This window comes from Ictalurus furcatus, chromosome 4, assembly GCF_023375685.1.
Source record: "Ictalurus furcatus strain D&B chromosome 4, Billie_1.0, whole genome shotgun sequence".
NCBI classification, from domain to species: Eukaryota; Metazoa; Chordata; class Actinopteri; order Siluriformes; family Ictaluridae; genus Ictalurus; species Ictalurus furcatus.
Genome location: NC_071258.1, coordinates 6,568,642 through 6,585,695, shown reverse-complemented (window position 1 = coordinate 6,585,695; position 17,054 = coordinate 6,568,642). Strand labels below are relative to the sequence as shown.

The 17,054-nt window shown below is 40.7% G+C and overlaps 1 protein-coding gene across 2 annotated transcripts; it reads right to left on the bottom strand.

Moving 5' to 3' along the window:
• Positions 1 to 72: 72 nt before the first annotated feature.
• clasrp (CLK4-associating serine/arginine rich protein) lies at positions 73 to 16,035 on the bottom strand. 2 transcript variants are annotated; one of them, XM_053622669.1, is made up of 21 exons: positions 15,612 to 16,033; positions 13,348 to 13,490; positions 12,109 to 12,206; positions 10,614 to 10,715; positions 10,074 to 10,153; positions 9,894 to 9,978; positions 9,639 to 9,778; positions 7,963 to 8,059; positions 7,602 to 7,680; positions 7,398 to 7,471; positions 7,259 to 7,300; positions 6,970 to 7,152; positions 5,703 to 5,993; positions 4,922 to 5,101; positions 4,676 to 4,715; positions 3,651 to 3,711; positions 1,901 to 1,959; positions 1,754 to 1,800; positions 989 to 1,077; positions 816 to 840; positions 73 to 725 (listed from the first exon to the last, which is right to left on the bottom strand). In XM_053622669.1, the coding sequence occupies exons 2-21, from the start codon at positions 13,444 to 13,446 to the stop codon at positions 683 to 685; spliced, it is 1,914 nt and encodes a 637-aa protein (XP_053478644.1). In that variant the 5' UTR covers positions 13,447 to 13,490; positions 15,612 to 16,033; the 3' UTR covers positions 73 to 682. The 2 variants fall into 2 exon arrangements, 1 of the variants encoding a protein (XP_053478644.1); XR_008385688.1 differs by lacking the exons at positions 73 to 725; positions 816 to 840 and having other exon boundaries at positions 4,672 to 4,715; positions 15,612 to 16,035.
• Positions 16,036 to 17,054: the final 1,019 nt, after the last annotated feature.

Here is a 17,054-nt window from a genome sequence, read left to right as displayed (position 1 = left end):
AGCCAAGTTCTTGCATTAACTGGTATATTTTAACACAACAGACTCATTAGGAAAACAATGACAGTCTTCAGGTAGATTTGTCATCATTCGGAAGCATTTTATTTGAACGTTTCAGTCTTGAGCATACTGCAGTCTATTCTGGGTAAAACATCACTGATGACAAACTGATATTTACAATGCAAGTGAAATTTTCCCCACCACAGATTTGAAGTGTTCAGAGACATTCGTATAGGAATATAATATATACAAAGCTGAGTCTGAGTTTATCTGCATTTTTAAGACAGTTCTGTGATGGGAAATACAAAATGAGGACACAGACGGGACTGAATTAACCCTATATACACACAACTAACCTCTCTGCAAAAGCAATTCACATTCATAATTGGACTTTTCCTAAATTAGGAGAATATTCTTAAAGTTAAGGTATCTCTGTGTGCTCTGAAACATAACAGGATGAAGGAGGGGGAAAAAAAAAAAAAAAAAAAAAAAAAAAAAGTGTGTTTCTGTTCAAATCAGACATTCATTTATACCACAGCGTAATCTGTCCTTTAAATAGGGTGCAGGTCAGGAGACAGATTACTCCCATCTACCTTTTAGATTTCTTTCCATATATGTGCCTTAAATAGTCTGCCTGTTCTCTTTTCCCTAAATCCACTGTCCTCTCACAGTGATGGGCTCGTGTTCAGTACCGATAGTATGGACTCCGTGATCTGGAACGGGACCTCCTGCAGGGGGGGACCAGAAACCAAGTTTAGCTCATAAAACTAAATTACTCAACAGTGTCCAATGTATTTATTTGGCATAATTTCCCCTACCTTCTATATGAGCCATAATCCCGACCTGTAAGGACAAAAGAGTTAGGATAAGAATCGAATGATTTATACGTTTTCAAAAATGACATGGATATAGTATAGCAAGACAGAACGTAGCAGGGTCACCCAATATTCTGAAAACATGGCCACGGTTAGAGGTGTGTGGAATCACTCACTGTATTTAGAATTGGGTGAGGGCGAGCGACTCTGACGGCCATACTGCCTTTCCCACTCATCCCTCTCTTTCTCTCGTCGCTCTCGCTCCCTACAATGCACACTCCTCATCAGATTACATACGCCACTTTTAAAAGTACGTTCACATGAAGCCACAATTTCAGTGAGAGCTCAACATCTGAACTGACACTGACACGCTAAAGCATAAAAAAAAGCCTTTAGCTTGAATGATTCCTCAGACCAATCCTATGGCGTGTGGTCTGATGTTTCTTCAGTTCCCCACTCGACATTAGTTCCTACCGACATTTAGTTCCCATGTACTGTTTAATGTGCAAAAATGGAAGAAAAACCCATAACCATGGTTTCTCATCCTGTCATATATGACCTTTCTTTGCATATGTATAGAGATGTTACAAAGAAAAACAAAGCTTGGAAGGAAGTAGCAGAGCTCTTTGGTACATACTGTACATCCTGGCACATATATATGTAGCTAGTAGAGTGAGATTACTTATCTAATCTGTCAGTGAAGCTAGTATGATGCCCAGCACATTACATGTAAATCAAACAACCAACCAATTCTCACACGGAATAGTGTAGTCATTCATTTATGCTTAGCTGGTCATACAAGCTATATATAGCTAGTACCATTTCTGTCAATGCATGCACAAGTGGTCACTACACACCCACAAGACACAAACGAGAGACATGAATGGATTGTGATTTGCTAGTGTGAACGCAGGATTACAAATTTTTCAGCGGCATCTTACTTCATGCGAATTTTGCGTGCCATAGCTCTCAGCACTCCTTCGCGCTCCTAAGCAGAGATTTAAAAAAAAAAAAGTCATTAGTGTATGATAGAAAGTCGGAGTTCTACACTGAGAACTACGAAAAACCAACGAGCGCCATATAGTCACCTGCCGCTTGTGCTCCTGCTGCTGGATTTTGACCTGTGCTGCCTTCTTATCCGCCTTGGCTGCAGGGTAACAAACACAGTATGAGAGCTTAGTACATTCAATGTTCACTACTATAGAGTCTTTAGTATTAGAAATGCGGTATGTGGTAATGACACACACACACACCCTACATGCCAAATACATTAAAGGTAAAAATGATTATAATTATTCTGTGGAATGGGAACATAAGCTTGCAATGCTGTGGAAAGGTACTGAGACACTGAAACGTAATATCCATTTTTATCATATGAAAAAATTTTCTATTTAGTCACCCTTTTTACACAAGACATGATATCCTAATAAATGTGTGTTCAAATTCTAAGCCGGTGGACAAGGACTTCAAAAACTCAAAGCTATAGTTTATCAAATTTTCAATATACCCTTAGCACAAAGAGTGGATATGTCAAAATATTATTATATATATGTATATATTTATAATTTTTATTAGTTTTGTAGCTATCAGGTCTAACAAGTGAGGAAAGCTTGTAGCCTCCAGTTTTAACACCAGGCAGACTGCACGTCTAAAATCACACTCTCTTCAAACCGCATAGAATGATCTTAAGCATACGTGCATATGTGGTTTCTGACACTGTATGATACTTTAGCGCCAAAATTAGAAGGCAAAGGATGTTGCAACCGTTGTGATGGTAGACTCACTTTCTTCTTTAGCACATAGTTTGATAATCTCTCCACGATAGCATCGGACTCAGGACGGAAGCCCAAAGTTTTGGGGAATTGTATAAAAAATACAATTTGAATGATTTTCTCTCTTGCATTTTTGGCAACTTACAGTAACCAGTCCACCTACTGAAAACCTGCATGAACACGTGAGAACATGTGAAACTGTACACAGACAGTAACCCGAGATCAGTATCAAACTGGGGTCCCTGGAGCTATGAGGCAGCAATGTTGTCTGCTCTGTCACCATGCCTGATTTGTATTTTATATAGACATATACACACACTCACATATTTTATTTTATTTTATATATATATATATATATATATATATATATATATATATATATATATATAAAAACACTAGCCTAGTATGCTATTTTCTTGAATGCGTTATGATTTAATGGTATGATTTAAAGTCAAATGATGACATTGAATTGGTGAATGTGTGATGATTCTGACGTGTGGTTTACACACTGCCGAAATGGAGGCTATACGTTTCTCTTACTTCTTAGCTACATTAGCCTAAATGCTTCAGTGCAAACTAAAGGAGCTGATTCTGGAATAAGGCAAAGTACTACTGGGCGGCTATGGCTCACGTGGTAGAGCGGGTTGCTCACTAATCGTACGGTTGTCGGTTCGATTCCTAGCCCACATGACTCCACATGCCGAGACACTGAACCCCAAGTTGTTCCCGATGGTAAGTTAGCGCACTGCATGGCAGCTCTGCTACCAGTGTGTGTGTGAGAATGAGACACAGTGTAATGCACTTTGGAACCACTAAGGTTAAAAAAGCACTATATAAGTGCAGACCATTTACTATTACTCAGTTGTTTGTAGCCAAATAAAAGTTTTACATATCCCATGGACACTTCTGTGTTTAGAAAGAATACTTAAATTTTTAAATGACTTAAAGTCATTTATCATATCAATATCAATTAATAAATTTGAATAAAAAAAAAAAAAGAAAAAAAATCAGCATCATCTCTCATGACCTGTATGTGGCACCGTGAAATAAAGGGTTTAAGACTCACATTGTTTGTTGAGAGCCTTCTGCATGCGCAGCTTCAGCTTCTCTTGGGGGGTCATCTTGGGCTGCAAGGGACATGCTGTTATTAGAACACGATGTCTGAGGATGTCTTGAGAAACGCAGGGGGAATATTATACTACAACAGGGCTTACGTAAGGGCACAGATATCTAGACATTATCCTCAAGTTGTATGTGCATGTGTTTTCTACTCAGATTTGGTTCTTAAAACATTCGGAGATTGTTTATAATCACACACTGTACATGGAAAAGAGCTGTACAATGGCAGCAGTGGATTTTCAACAGCGTTGGACTTCTTTTTGCCTCAGGTATTTCAGCGGTGTGGGTGTGTATAGGAGTGGCTGATTTTGCCTTTCTTTTGTCATTCTTTCCTTTCACGTTAGCGGTCAACAACAAAACATCTTTATCTTTTTGCTGCCATCATACAGTTTAACCGTGAGACTTCAGAAACAATGACAGCATGAACATGTGTATGCTTGCAGGTAAGTAAGTAGTGTTGCGCTGCCTGTCCCAGCATGCCCCACTACTGAGACCAGAGCACCTGGGTTCTCTCATACAGCTCTTTAACAAAACACTTCTCTCACCACATTTTAGACAGGGTGAGAACACACAAATACTCTTTTTGTGTATATATTACGATTCATGGGTCTGTTCTTAATCTCTCTCTCTCTCTCACACACACACACACACACACACACACACACACACACACACACACATTACATATAATGAGGGTTAACACAAGTTCAGAAATAGGTGCCCTTGAAAAGACCACTGTGTTCTGGGAACAGAGGGCACTGTGGTCGCCCGGCGCACTGACAGAGATGATCACCATGGAGACAGCTAATCTAATGTCATTTCAAATGAGATCGGAAGCTCTCTGAGGAGCCGGGATTGAATGAGGTGGGTGGGCGCGTGCCTCAGAACTGATTGACAACTGTATCGGCCTGTCAGGAGTGAGGGAGGCGTGGTCTTTAGCAACAAAATGAGCCATATCAAATTCTTACTGACTTTGGCAGCTCCCGTCTCTTTACCACCCGGAGGTTCAGGCCTGAAAAATAGAGAGATAAACAGATTTTGTGAGGAGCTGTGTTTATACATATTCTTAAAAAAAAAACAAAAAAAAAAAACAGCATCAATAACAAACCAAAATTCTGTTTATCTGTTATTAATAGAGCATTGAATATACCATTAGCGTCTAGAATAAAGTGATTTCAATGGCTGATGCAGTGGTTGTATAATGCAGACATAACTCACTTTCTCTGTTTGTCAGGAACAGCAGTGGCGGCAGGCTGGGCAGAGCGAGAGGAAGGGGTGGGGCTGCGACTGGCAGGAAGTGAGCGAGATGGGCTTCGGCTACTGCTGGCACCTCTCCTGTACCCAGAACTCCGGCCACCACGGCGACCGCGGTCACCTGAGCGAGAGCGAGAGCGGGACCTGCCAAGGGAAAGTGACCGTGTGCTAAGGAACATCTCTTTTTTTTTGGGGGGGGGGGGGGGGGGGTAGTTAAATGAGTAGGTCAAAACTGCTTTCTGTGAAATTAAGTGACAGAACAGCTTCCTGTGGTGGATGTGTTTAGTGCACAACTGAATGTCAGAGATATACAACGCAGACTAATAATAGTAGCACAAGCTACAACTAATAATGTTGCACAAGCATACATTTAAACAGTATTGTACGATCATTTCATAGATTTTCGTCACATAAGCCAGTTATTCAGTACACAGTTATCTCATCTCACACTTTTCAAAATTATTTTTTAAAAAATACATTTTCATGTGATACATTAGCTGGCCAATAGCGGACAGCAGGTTTATTGGCATGCTGGTGTTTTCCCATTATCATATATAAGTGGTATAATCATTATTATACTTATTTCTTCATTTAATTTGCATATCTAAATGTAAAGGAACTCATGTGATTCAAGAATACCGGTCTGTGTGCATTTTTCTACATATTGGTTTAATTTCCTTTTGTGTAAAGTGTGCTTAGAGGTACAAAACCATTGTAAGTCCATTTATCATGTAATTCCTCTCACCTGGTTCTTCTGCGTGATGTGTAGTGCCTTCCTCGATCTCTGTCCCTGTCTATGGAGCGAGAGCGTGTTCTCTCATAGCGTCTCCTAGAGCTGCTTCCTCGTCTTCCGCGTTGCCACGACCGAGAGTGTGAGCGGTGGCGGGAGCGTGAGCGGGATCGGGAACGGCGTCCGTCTCTATCGCGCCCGCCACGCGCACGCCTACTGCGCCGGGACCGCGAAGAAGAACGAGACGAGCGGCGCGAGGAAGAACGTGAAGAGGAGGATGAGCGGCTGGAGGATGAACGTCTCTTTCTGGACAGACGTAAAAACACCGACACACAAAGTTATTAAAGACTGCCACGGCAAAACAGCCCACAAAACACATACTGTGTGCAGTGATCAATGCTGTAACCTGGCATCTCAGGAATAGATTAAGTGGTTTGGTTTAAAGTGTTGTGTCAGTAGTGGTTCACCATTTTATTTCCTTTTTTGTGTAGCTTTAGACTTAATATGGGTCAATAAAAATAGCTTACAAATACACTGTATGGCCAGAAGTATGTGGACACCTGACCCATCACACCCACATGTGCTTTTTGAACATCCCGTTCCAGATTTAGCCCCAACTTTTATGTTATAATAACCTCTACACTTCCGGGAAGGCTTTCCAACAGATTTTGGAGTGTGGCTGATTGGGCAAATCCCATTAGTGAGATTAGGTACTAATGTCGGCTGAGGAGGGCTGGGGCGCAAGTCAGCATTCCAGTTCATCCCAAAGGTGTTCAGTTGGGTTGAGGTCAGGGTTCTGTGCAGGCCATTCGAGTTCTTCCACTCCAGCCTTGGCAACCTTTGTGCGTAGGGGCATTGTCATGCTGGAACATCTGGGCCCCATAGTCTCAGTGAAGGGAAATCTTAAAAACTTGTGTGGAAACAGTTTTGGGGAAAGAAAACAACACACACAGACACACACACACAGACACACACACACAGACACACACACACAGACACACACTGCTCAGGTGGCTGAATACGTTTGGCCATACAGTGCATCTGTGCAATAGCCCTGAACCTCAGAAACTGCTTGTGTTTCTGCAATTACTTGTCGAAGTCCTCACACACAGCTTATCTGTGCGAGTGCGCCAAACATTAGGCACAAAAAAACCCAAGCTAAGCCGGTGACCAGACCTTAACAAAACCACCCAAATTCTATCACAGTGCAACACACATACAACTGACAGGAGAAAACATCCAACAGAAAGCCAGGGGGAAGCAGAAAAGGGAAGTTACCGACCGGGAGCCCCTGCTATGACCTGCAGGGTTGGAGGGAGCATGGGTTGACTGGGCAGTAGGTGGGGCTTGTGCAGCTGCAGTGCCCTCGTCTTCGCTGCCCCCGAAGCTGGTGATGAAGGTGATCTTATCGTTGCCTGGGGAACGCGAACGGGAGCGTGATTCGGAACTTGACTCAGACTGGGGTCTGTTGCAGATGATAGAGGGCAAAGAAAAGAGAGGAATCAAAAGAGCAGCTCTACAGACAAGGCCATGCACTTAACTAATGCAACTTAACACATCCTTACACTCACCGCTTGTAAGGGTCGTAAGTCGGACTGTCTCGTCTGGCATAACTGCAATTAAGCATGAATTCACGTGAGTGAAGTGTGCTAAAACAGGGGACAGCATTAGAGCTTTGGTGTTGGTGATGCAATGGTTATACTGCCTCACCTGGGAGGGCTGATCTGTCTGCCTTTCATATACTTTTCTCTGAACTCTCGCCTCTGTCTGCGGGAGCGCCGACCCTGATACACACACAAACAGGTTTTGAGATCATCTGACCAACACATGGCTACCTGCCAAACGCACATGCACACAAAAATACCAAGAAGGCCTCCGAAGTCACAGCAGCAGAATAAGTGGTTTCGTTCTTACCGAGTACATAGCCTTCTCGGCCTCCAGCGCTTTGGCATGCTTTATGGCCTCCACTTCCTCCTTGTCCTTTCTCAACATCCTGCCACAAAAGCATGTCGGTTATTCAGCCTGCCACATGCACACCGTTCTGTTTCGTTGTTAAATCTCATCAATAACTCCACCAAGGAGCTAACGTATCAGCTTAGATCAGTATTTCCCAGCTCTAACACATCGTTCCACTGATCAAAGGTTTCTGAAGGTAATGATTTGCATCAGGTGTGTTGAAACAGGGGAAACTTGCATGTGCAGTGCTGGGGGATGGGACCAAAAAAAAAATAAAAAAAAATTTGTGATTTAGATAAAATGTCAACAACAAACAGACCAGACAAAGTCTCCTTCCGCCATGCCATAAGGAGTGGCCATCTTGTTCAGCTCCATCACCTGCTCTGGGTTCAGTTCATCCACGTCCACCTCGACATCTAGTGAACAAGGTCACAAACACACACTTCAGCATACCTGAATGTAATGAATGTTCACAGACCAAACATTTAGCCAAAAGTGAACTAATATCTTGGGAAGAGGGCACCAGCAAATCAGCACTTCTGGGTGCACTTACACACCTGGCATGGAAAACCACACTTATGTGAGAGTTGTGCGCCTGTTTGCTTGCCATGTTGTCTACTGCTATAGGGAGCATGATGCTTCAGCCATCAGAGCAACAGTTACTGCTCATAGTGCCGGCAAACATTCAAACTTGTAAACACTCAATCAACCAAAAGCGATGAAGCAAATTTAGGTGCAGAGTATGCCGTTTATTTGCTATAAGTATAGTTTTGTTTATTTTCTAACAAACACACACTTTTAACGTCAAAAAAAAGCAACAACAATAAGATCTAAAGCAACCTCCTAATCTAAAGCAACTGTTTTAGTTTATAAAAGATTAACAGTTTAATGTCCAGGCACGCAGACACTGTGCATCGGGACTGGGATCCTGAAAGATGCAACAAAAAGGTTGCGGCAGTGGATTTAAATTTTATTCATGTTCACTACTGGTCAAATGTTTAGACACTCATTCTTTATTTTATTTTCTCCACATTTAAGAGTAATAATAAAATCATCAAAAACATAAATGGAACTATGGGAATTATGTGGTGATAAAATATCCTAAATAAATCAAAATAATTAAGTATATATTTATAATTTTAGTATTTTAGCATCTTCAAAGTAGACGCCCTTTTCACCTAGAATTTCCAGAAATGTATTCTTGACATTTTCTCAACTGATTTCTTGAGGAATCTCCCTGAGATGATTCTTAACCAGTATTAAAGGAATTCCCACCTATGCCGGACAAATATTGCCTGCTTTTTGGAATATTTCGCTCCAAGTCATCCTTTCAAAAAAAAATTTTTTTTAAATAAAATTTTTTCTAATGAAAGAAATTAATACGTTGGCACAATTATATTTTTGTCTACAACACCGATTTCAAACATTTAATCATACACCTTCAGATCAAAAGGTTTTTAAGATCATGAGAAACATTTCAGTTGAGTGTCTCCAAACTTTTGACCGGTAGTGTAGGAGCAGGTGGTCAGATGGACAAAGATGGGATATAGGAGCAAACTGGGTGTTTGGGATACATTTTCTGCATTTATTCATCTTCAGTATCTGCTATATCCTTGTTATGTTCAGTTTCACATTTGTACAATGGTTTAAAAACATCCATCCATCTTCTGTAGCGCTTATCTTACACGGGGTCACGGCTGGAGCCCAGGGAACACCCTGGAGTGCCAACCCATTGCAGGCCACAATCACACAGACGTTCACACACTACAAACAATTTGGAAACGCCGGTCAGCCAACAACGCGTGCATTTGGACTGGGGGAGGAAACCGGAATACTTTGAGGAAACCTCAGAAGGACGGGGAGAACTTGCAAACTCCACACACACAGGGCGGAAGCGGGATTCAAACCCCAAAGGCCGGAGGTGCGAGGCAAATGTGCTAACCACTAAGACACTGTACAAAAAAAAGGCAAAAAGAGGCAGAACGTGAGACACACCAATGTCAGGAATTACTTCATCCTCCTCAGACTCGCTGTTCTCCGAGTTGTCCTCATCCCCTTTATCTGACCGTGCATCAGATTCTGTGACCGTACTGTCCTCGTACGTGTAGCCGATCTGAGCCTTCTTCTCAGCAAGCCTTACAGATAAAACAAACAAACAAACAAACAAACAAACAAAGAAAGATTTCCTTCAGAGTTAAATATGAGCAACCTCAAATCACCCATCACGCCGCTGTGCCGAGATGAACTTACTTTTTCTTTTCGTCCTCGTTCGGTTTCTGCAGGCCGCCGTAGAGCTCGTCCACATATATCTGATACAAACACTGCTCCTCAGAGACTACAAAAAGAGAACATTAACTTAAACACGGTTCCCACGTAACACTATCCATGCGCAACTGTGTTTTGTTCAAGCCCATAGAAAGTTTCACTCACTGCTAGCGAAGTCGTTCTGCACCAGGCCTCGGTAACGTTCATAATTACACTTCCTCTCCTCGCTCTCCTGCTCCGGAGTCCTGCAACCAAAACATTTGTTAACTCGGTTGAAAACAAAACACGCTGTATATAAAAAGATTGTCCGTAAAACACAGCATCGATTAATGCTGGGTTAGTGCTCACGTTGCAATTCTGTATTGAGTAGGCTTACAATGCTTTTCATTTTGAGCAGAGTGTGTGTGATGTTCACTAAGCAGCTCCAAGAGAAATCGCAAAGCTTCAATTTGGCTACAAAAATGTGTCAATCAAATCAGCTGAGTTCAAGTTATTCAGCCAAAATATTACAGTACTTTGTTACTGTTAGCCTGGGGCCACTCTTTAATTTACGAAATGACGCCTCTGACTATGATAACTGCACGGCAATTGAAGACCCATCCCAGCTGTTTGAGGTATCTTTAGCTTATTTAAAAGAAGCACATCCTGATAGCTAATCAATTCCAGATCATTATCCATAACATAGAAGCTTGCTTGGAGACTTACGTGGTGCTCATCAGAGTAGGCGTATACGTGGGAATGTAGTCCAAGTGCGCCCTCACATCAAACCGGTCAATCATATTGTTGGTGTCCCCCTGCCAAGGCATCCTGAAAAAAACATGTGATTCACAGTAATTCTAATAAATATTGATATATCCATAGTGTCTGCTCCAGGACAAACTTATACAGGAGTGGACAAAACGATCAATTTATTAGCCAAAATCTCCGGAGTGCTATCCAGTTCCATGTTTTGGTTGGCCAGAAATATAACTGGTTGGGCTAATATTTGGTAGCGGTCAACGTAATAAATTAAAGACAAGTTAGATAGCAAGTTCAGAGCGCTAATACAGACATAGACAACTGTATAAATCAATTGTAGGTCACGATTCGGTCATATTCATTATCCTTTTAATAATGTCTGAAAACATTGCGTTTGCAAGTCTCAGGCTGATGTATTGAGCTGTGGTGGTCTCTCCTTGCATCACAAATAACATAGTATTTGGGGAGCGTCTTTCTTGTCTCTTAACGTGTTTAACCATGAGTTGAGTACGTATTGTGCTAGCAGGATATATGATGTTATTTTGCTTGGTTTTATCAATGTTTCCACAAACCTGCATGGTCTTGATGCTGAAAAGACTGTAAGTCATCCATGCATGCTAATTAAAGTCCTCATGAAATCTAAATTGAAATTTTGTGGCTTTTAGTATGAATATGTTCGCCTTAAGATTATCTATAAACTGGTGTGCTCCAAAACAATGACAAAATTTGCGTTGAGAGGATATATGCATTTAAAATGTACAGTCTCTCTCTCTACCATCAATAAAACGATCTTGATGATGACATTCTGCACCGCAGCTTCTCATCAGATTTTCTGCCCAATCAAATGATCTCTAGAATCTGAAGTGTCCCACCCCCAACATTATAAAAATCACTATAGAAATCAGCAACCGTGGGTCGTAAGTGTGTCTTTGGCTGTTTGAATGTTCACGTTTGATTCAGTTTTCCAGCTGTAAGTTGGTGTTAAGAAGGAAACGCAACATGTCGTTATTGTTCGGGCTTGCATCCAGTGTACTAACTGTCAAGTATGGCTTAACCCAGGCTGTGAGGTAGGCTAAACGCTATTAGCTATTTAAAAAGGGGGTGGAGCCACTCAGTATGTCCAGCCTTGACTTCCTGTTTCGGTGGAAATGAAGTCAACACACTGAATAACGTTGCGTGTTTCAAGGCACTTCACGGGGACTTTAACAGTAAACATACATGGTGCAACAGGCAGTGAAATTCAGAATGACCAGCATGAGCTTGTTTATTAAACAAACAAATAAAAATTCTAACCTACTGAACCTACTTGTCTGCTGGGCAAATTTGTATGAAAACACTAATAAAACGGACAAGTAATCTTCACCTCCTGGAAGTCCAGGCTACTGATTTGTCCACTCCTGCTATGAAGAAAAATGAACATAATACAAAGTCCAGGTGAGAATTGCAGGCACAAGTAACTCACATGTTGGCTGGACTCTCAGCAGCCAAGGCTACAGCCGGATCAAGGTGGATTTTATAGGCACGGCCATGAACCTGCAGGAACTGAGCTGGGTCCTTTTTCTGCACAGAGGAAAAACATGGCAGGGAAACAAAATGCAAAATGTGAATAAACAGCAACAATTACATTTCTTTAAGAGATCACCTGCTGAGGACAACGATGGATGAGAAGACATTTTTTTTTAAGCAATGCTTTATTAAAGCAGCAGCATTGGACATTACATCAGCTGACAAACATTATGGGATTGGTCTTGTATGATCACTGGTTGTCTGATGTTTATATTTTGTAGTGTTTGGAAGAATATATTATAAAGATCATGCAAGAAACCACTGATGAAAGGTAAAAAAAAATACAAATAATAAATAAATAAATAAATAAGACAAAACAGTTTTACTTTTATGCATCATATACAGTTGAGGTCATAAGTTTACATACACCTTGCAGAACCAGCAAAATTTTAATAACTAAAAAAATATATATAAGATTGACCAATAAAATTGCATTTTTTTTTAAATTTAGTTCTGCCCTGAATAAGCTCTTTCACATACACAGATGTTTACATCTAGTCCACAAGACACAATAATAACCGAATTTACACAAATGAACCAGTTCAAAAGTTTGCATACGCTTGGTTCTTAATACTGTGTGTCGTTACCTGGATGATCAACTACTGTTTTTGTGTTTTGTGATAGCTCTTCATGAGTCCCTTGTCTGTCGTGAGCAGTTAAACTGCACACTGTTCTTCAGAAAAATCCTCCAGGTCCTGCACATTCTTTGCTTTTCCAGCACCTTCTACACATCTGACCCCTTTCAACAGCGGCTATATGATGTTGAGATCCATCTTTTCACACTGAGGACAACTGAGGGACTCGTACACGACTATTACAAAAGGTGCACACATTCACTGACGCTCAAGAAGAGCAAGGGGGGTGTAAACTTTTGAGGATGATCGATGTAAATTATTTTGTTTTAGCACTGAACTTCAGAAGCTTCATAAGATATTTACATGTTTCCCAGAAGAAAAAAATGTATAACAACTTACATCGATCATCCAATTGCAAAAATGCAATTTTTATGATCTCTCTTATTATTATTAGTAACATTTTGCAGATTCTGCATGGTGTACATAAACTTATGACCTCAACTGGTACTACTGCAGTAGGTTAAGGAAGGTGATGAGTTAAAAGCCTGATCTCTGCCTACAATTTTCTCGTAGTATTCCCGCCGTCGTTCCCCACGGCGTTTGTAGTCCACCATCATGCCGCGCAACTTGCGCTCATGTTTGCGGGCCTCCTGCCACATGACGGCTCCGCTGGGGGTTGACGCGCGGCGGGGCACGGCTGCTGCTGCAGCACAGAGAGAGAAAACACATTATTCAATATATCTACCATCTACTTATTCATCAATCTGTTTTTCTATAGCCGAGTCCAACAGGGTGCATACAGAAGAAGGCAAAAATTATTTATATCAATTCTCAAAAGTACATGTTAAACAGAAATCAAAATATCAGTATCTGGATGTGTTATATTCTCTTACAACAGCTATCCCCACACTTATGCTTGTATATAACTATAGTCACTTTTACACTACACGGTACAGCACGACTCAACTTGCTTTACTTTTCTGAGCTTGCTTTTCCACTGCGGTTTAGTGCCGCCTCAACGTGGGTGCCATCTTCCACTTGCCTTCACGCAGGAATAATGTTGTATTATTGAAGCCCTGTACAAATACACGATCAGGCCGTATTCCAAACGCCTTTGCTGTTCACTGAACGCGGACCCTATTAAGGATGTAAAATATCGGTGCTCTAGAACGTACGTAGTGCTCGATACGACTAAGTTAGATTCAGCCGCGACAGGAGTGACTTCGATAAACGCCTGTTTGGAAATAGTTACAAGCGAGATGTAAAAATCTAAGACGTTTACATTTTTGGCAGCCGCTCTTATCCAGAGCAACTTACATTTATCTCATTTATACATCTGAGCAATTGAGGGTTAAGGGCCTTGCCCAAGGGGCCCAACAGTAGTAGCTTGGCAGTGCTGGGGCTTGAACTTCTGACCTTCTGATCAGTAACCCAGAGCCTTTAAACACTGAGCCACCACTGCCCCAGACAGAAACCTTTGCTGTGATTTTATCTGTAATGAGAGAAATGATTTCCATTAATAGAATATTACCGTACGCAAAGCATGTATTAAACCACACATTTATTCAGGCACAATACAGAACCACTCCTTAAGGAGAATTACCTACTCCATCAGAGAGTGGCTCATGTTTAGTATCAGCTCGGCTCGCTTGGAACCTCGACCGAAGTGGTACTAAAAAAAAAAGGTAGCAGGTTCCAGGTACTCTCCACAGTGGAAACCCCACCAGAAGCAAGCGGAGTCGAGTCGAACCGTGCATTAGAAAAGCGCCATTAAATCTCTGATCTCTTTCAGATCAGCTTGTGAACAAGGCCTTCTTCAAATTATATCTGGAGATTGAAATCTTCATGACAACGTTGATTTTTTTTTTTGTTTTGTTTTGCTATCAGATCTTCTTAAACATTTTTCTCTGCTGATTTTCCCTTAAGCTTTGGACTCTGGACTTGTTCCACACCCAAATTGAATCTGTAATGCATATACATATTTTTTCTAAATAAAGATGATGTTTTCGCTTTTACACAAACCATGGGAGGAAGCAACTCACTTTCACACTCATCTGCACATACACTTAAATAAATTAATCTCTCTATATTTATCTGTTTAACGTTAAGTCAGGGAAATCTGATGATGCTTATACCATACAATCGATAGCATAAAACGAATAAAAATATTAAAGTTATAACCAGGCATGCAACATTGATTAAAATGCCGCCCAGTCTTTTATTATAATTACAAAAGAAAAAGTAATTCCTGCTGAAATGGTGAAAGAGGAGTCATTTAAACGAGCTAGAACTCTAACCTTGTAAAAAGCACTGTTTGTAGCCTATTAGCTGAGCTAGCTACTTTTGAATACTAGCCTATGTGCTGCTGAACTAACTCAGCCACGCACCCGGTATATAAATCAGACATTACATTACATATGACAAATTATATTCTAAATTATTTGGCTAGCTAGTTAGTTAGCGAGCTATAATGATGCGTTTCAATGTATTTCAGCTAGTTTAGTTAGCCTCACGTCTGCTTAATTGGGAAGTCAATACTGGCCTTTTTTTTGGAGCTATTAGCTAATTATTACATTACGACATTTACGACGAGCGCGCTGATAACACAAAAGTAAACATTATCAAATCCAAATACGAACCTATAACCGTGTATCTGGAGCTAATGTTTGGCTAATTTATTAGCAAACCGCCTGCTATGCTAACTGCTTTGCTAAGACTGAGGAGCTAGCTAGATAAAAAAACCGCTTATACGCATCCCAGCTGCGACGCTTTCGCTACATATAACACATTTAGTTGTTTCTGTGCGAGGTGAACGTTAGATTACCTGTTTTTCGTTTATTTATAGAGGGAAAAAAATGAGTATTTCTCCCCCCAAGTGTGCATAGAGGACAGGCGCTGTAGCTAAAAGTTATGGCAACGCTTTGCCTGCGCCGTTTGCAGTAGTGCTACAATGCACACCCCTCTAAAACACAGTTGGTTCATTCCAAACTGACTGACGGCCAATGTTCCGAAGGTCACTTCTATTCAGCGTACTATGCTTGTTGTAGGGGTGTACAAATCTCGGATTTGCACACATTCGCCTGTTGCTAAAATAGCCATCAATCCCGTTATGCAGATGTATCGTAACACATTAAAATAAATAAATATAGGTACATTTCTTTATTTAAAAAAACAAACAAAAACAAACTCGAGTGTTGTCTTTTAGTTAATCGTGGGGGAAGTCAACGCCCCCTCAACGTGCAATGAACCATCCATCCATTTTCTATACTGGAATAAAGACGTTCGATATTCGCAGATATGCGTAAATTAAGGGACCGTCTCTAAAGTTGCATACGATATTGTTAAACACGTTTCTAACTTCAATTACATTTGAAGGGAATGACTTACAGTCATATAACCAACTGTAAAGTGTTCATCTAGGTGTCACCTATAATGCTCACCTGTTAGATTTTTGATATTTAACAAAATAAACTATTAAATCATATATAAATGTTGCCATGTATTTTATTACTACATGGGCTCATACACAAAATATACCATAATTTAAAGCTCTATAGCATTTGAAGGGGATGATGTACAGTCACACAACCAACTATAAAGTGTTCATCTAGGTGTCAGGTATGACGCACACCTTTTAGATTTCTGATATTTATTAAAATAAAGTATTAAATCATATGTAAATTAGATATGGATTTCACTACCGAGTGGGCTCATACACAAAATATGTCATTATTTAAAGCTCAATAGCATTTGAAGGGAATGACTTACAGTCACAAAACCAACTGTAAAGTGTTCAGTGTAAAGTGACTAGGTGTCAGGTATGACACACACCTTTTAGATATTTTTTTTTTCATTGTGGCTGAATGGGCAAATCCCCACAGCCACGCTCTAAAATCTAGTGGAAAGCCTTCCCAGAAGAGTGGAGGCTGTGACTGATTGATTCATCAACTGTTTCATTTTCTTCACAAATGATTACCACATCTATACTCTGTCCGTTAAAGGAAAGAAACCACCGTAAGACCATCACTGACCAGATATTATTTGGGCATTTCACCATTTGCAATAATGGTAATGACGAGGTAGAGCTAGAAAGTTTTCTCACCTAGATCAGTGGTTTTCAAAGTGGGGCCGCCAGGGGGCGCCCGGGGGGCCTCAACAATTTGGTGTGAAAAGTAAATAAATACATGATTTTCTCCTTCTCACTCTCAGACAACCACACATACACAATCAATTCCTAATCTAATGTAATGTAAAGATGCAAGATGTA

What these genes read in the sequence shown, in the direction of transcription:
- clasrp (XM_053622669.1), bottom strand. Translation starts at nt 13,446, where the DNA reads ATGTGGCAGGAGGCCCGCAAACATGAGCGCAAGTTGCGCGGCATGATG. An exon ending in ACATCACGCAGAAGAACCAG is followed by an intron (nt 5,102 to 5,702) that starts GTGAGAGGAATT and finishes TTCCCTTGGCAG; the next exon opens with GTCCCGCTCTCGCTCTCGCT. An exon ending in AGCAGGAGCACAAGCGGCAG is followed by an intron (nt 1,801 to 1,900) that starts GTGACTATATGG and finishes ATCTCTGCTTAG; the next exon opens with GAGCGCGAAGGAGTGCTGAG.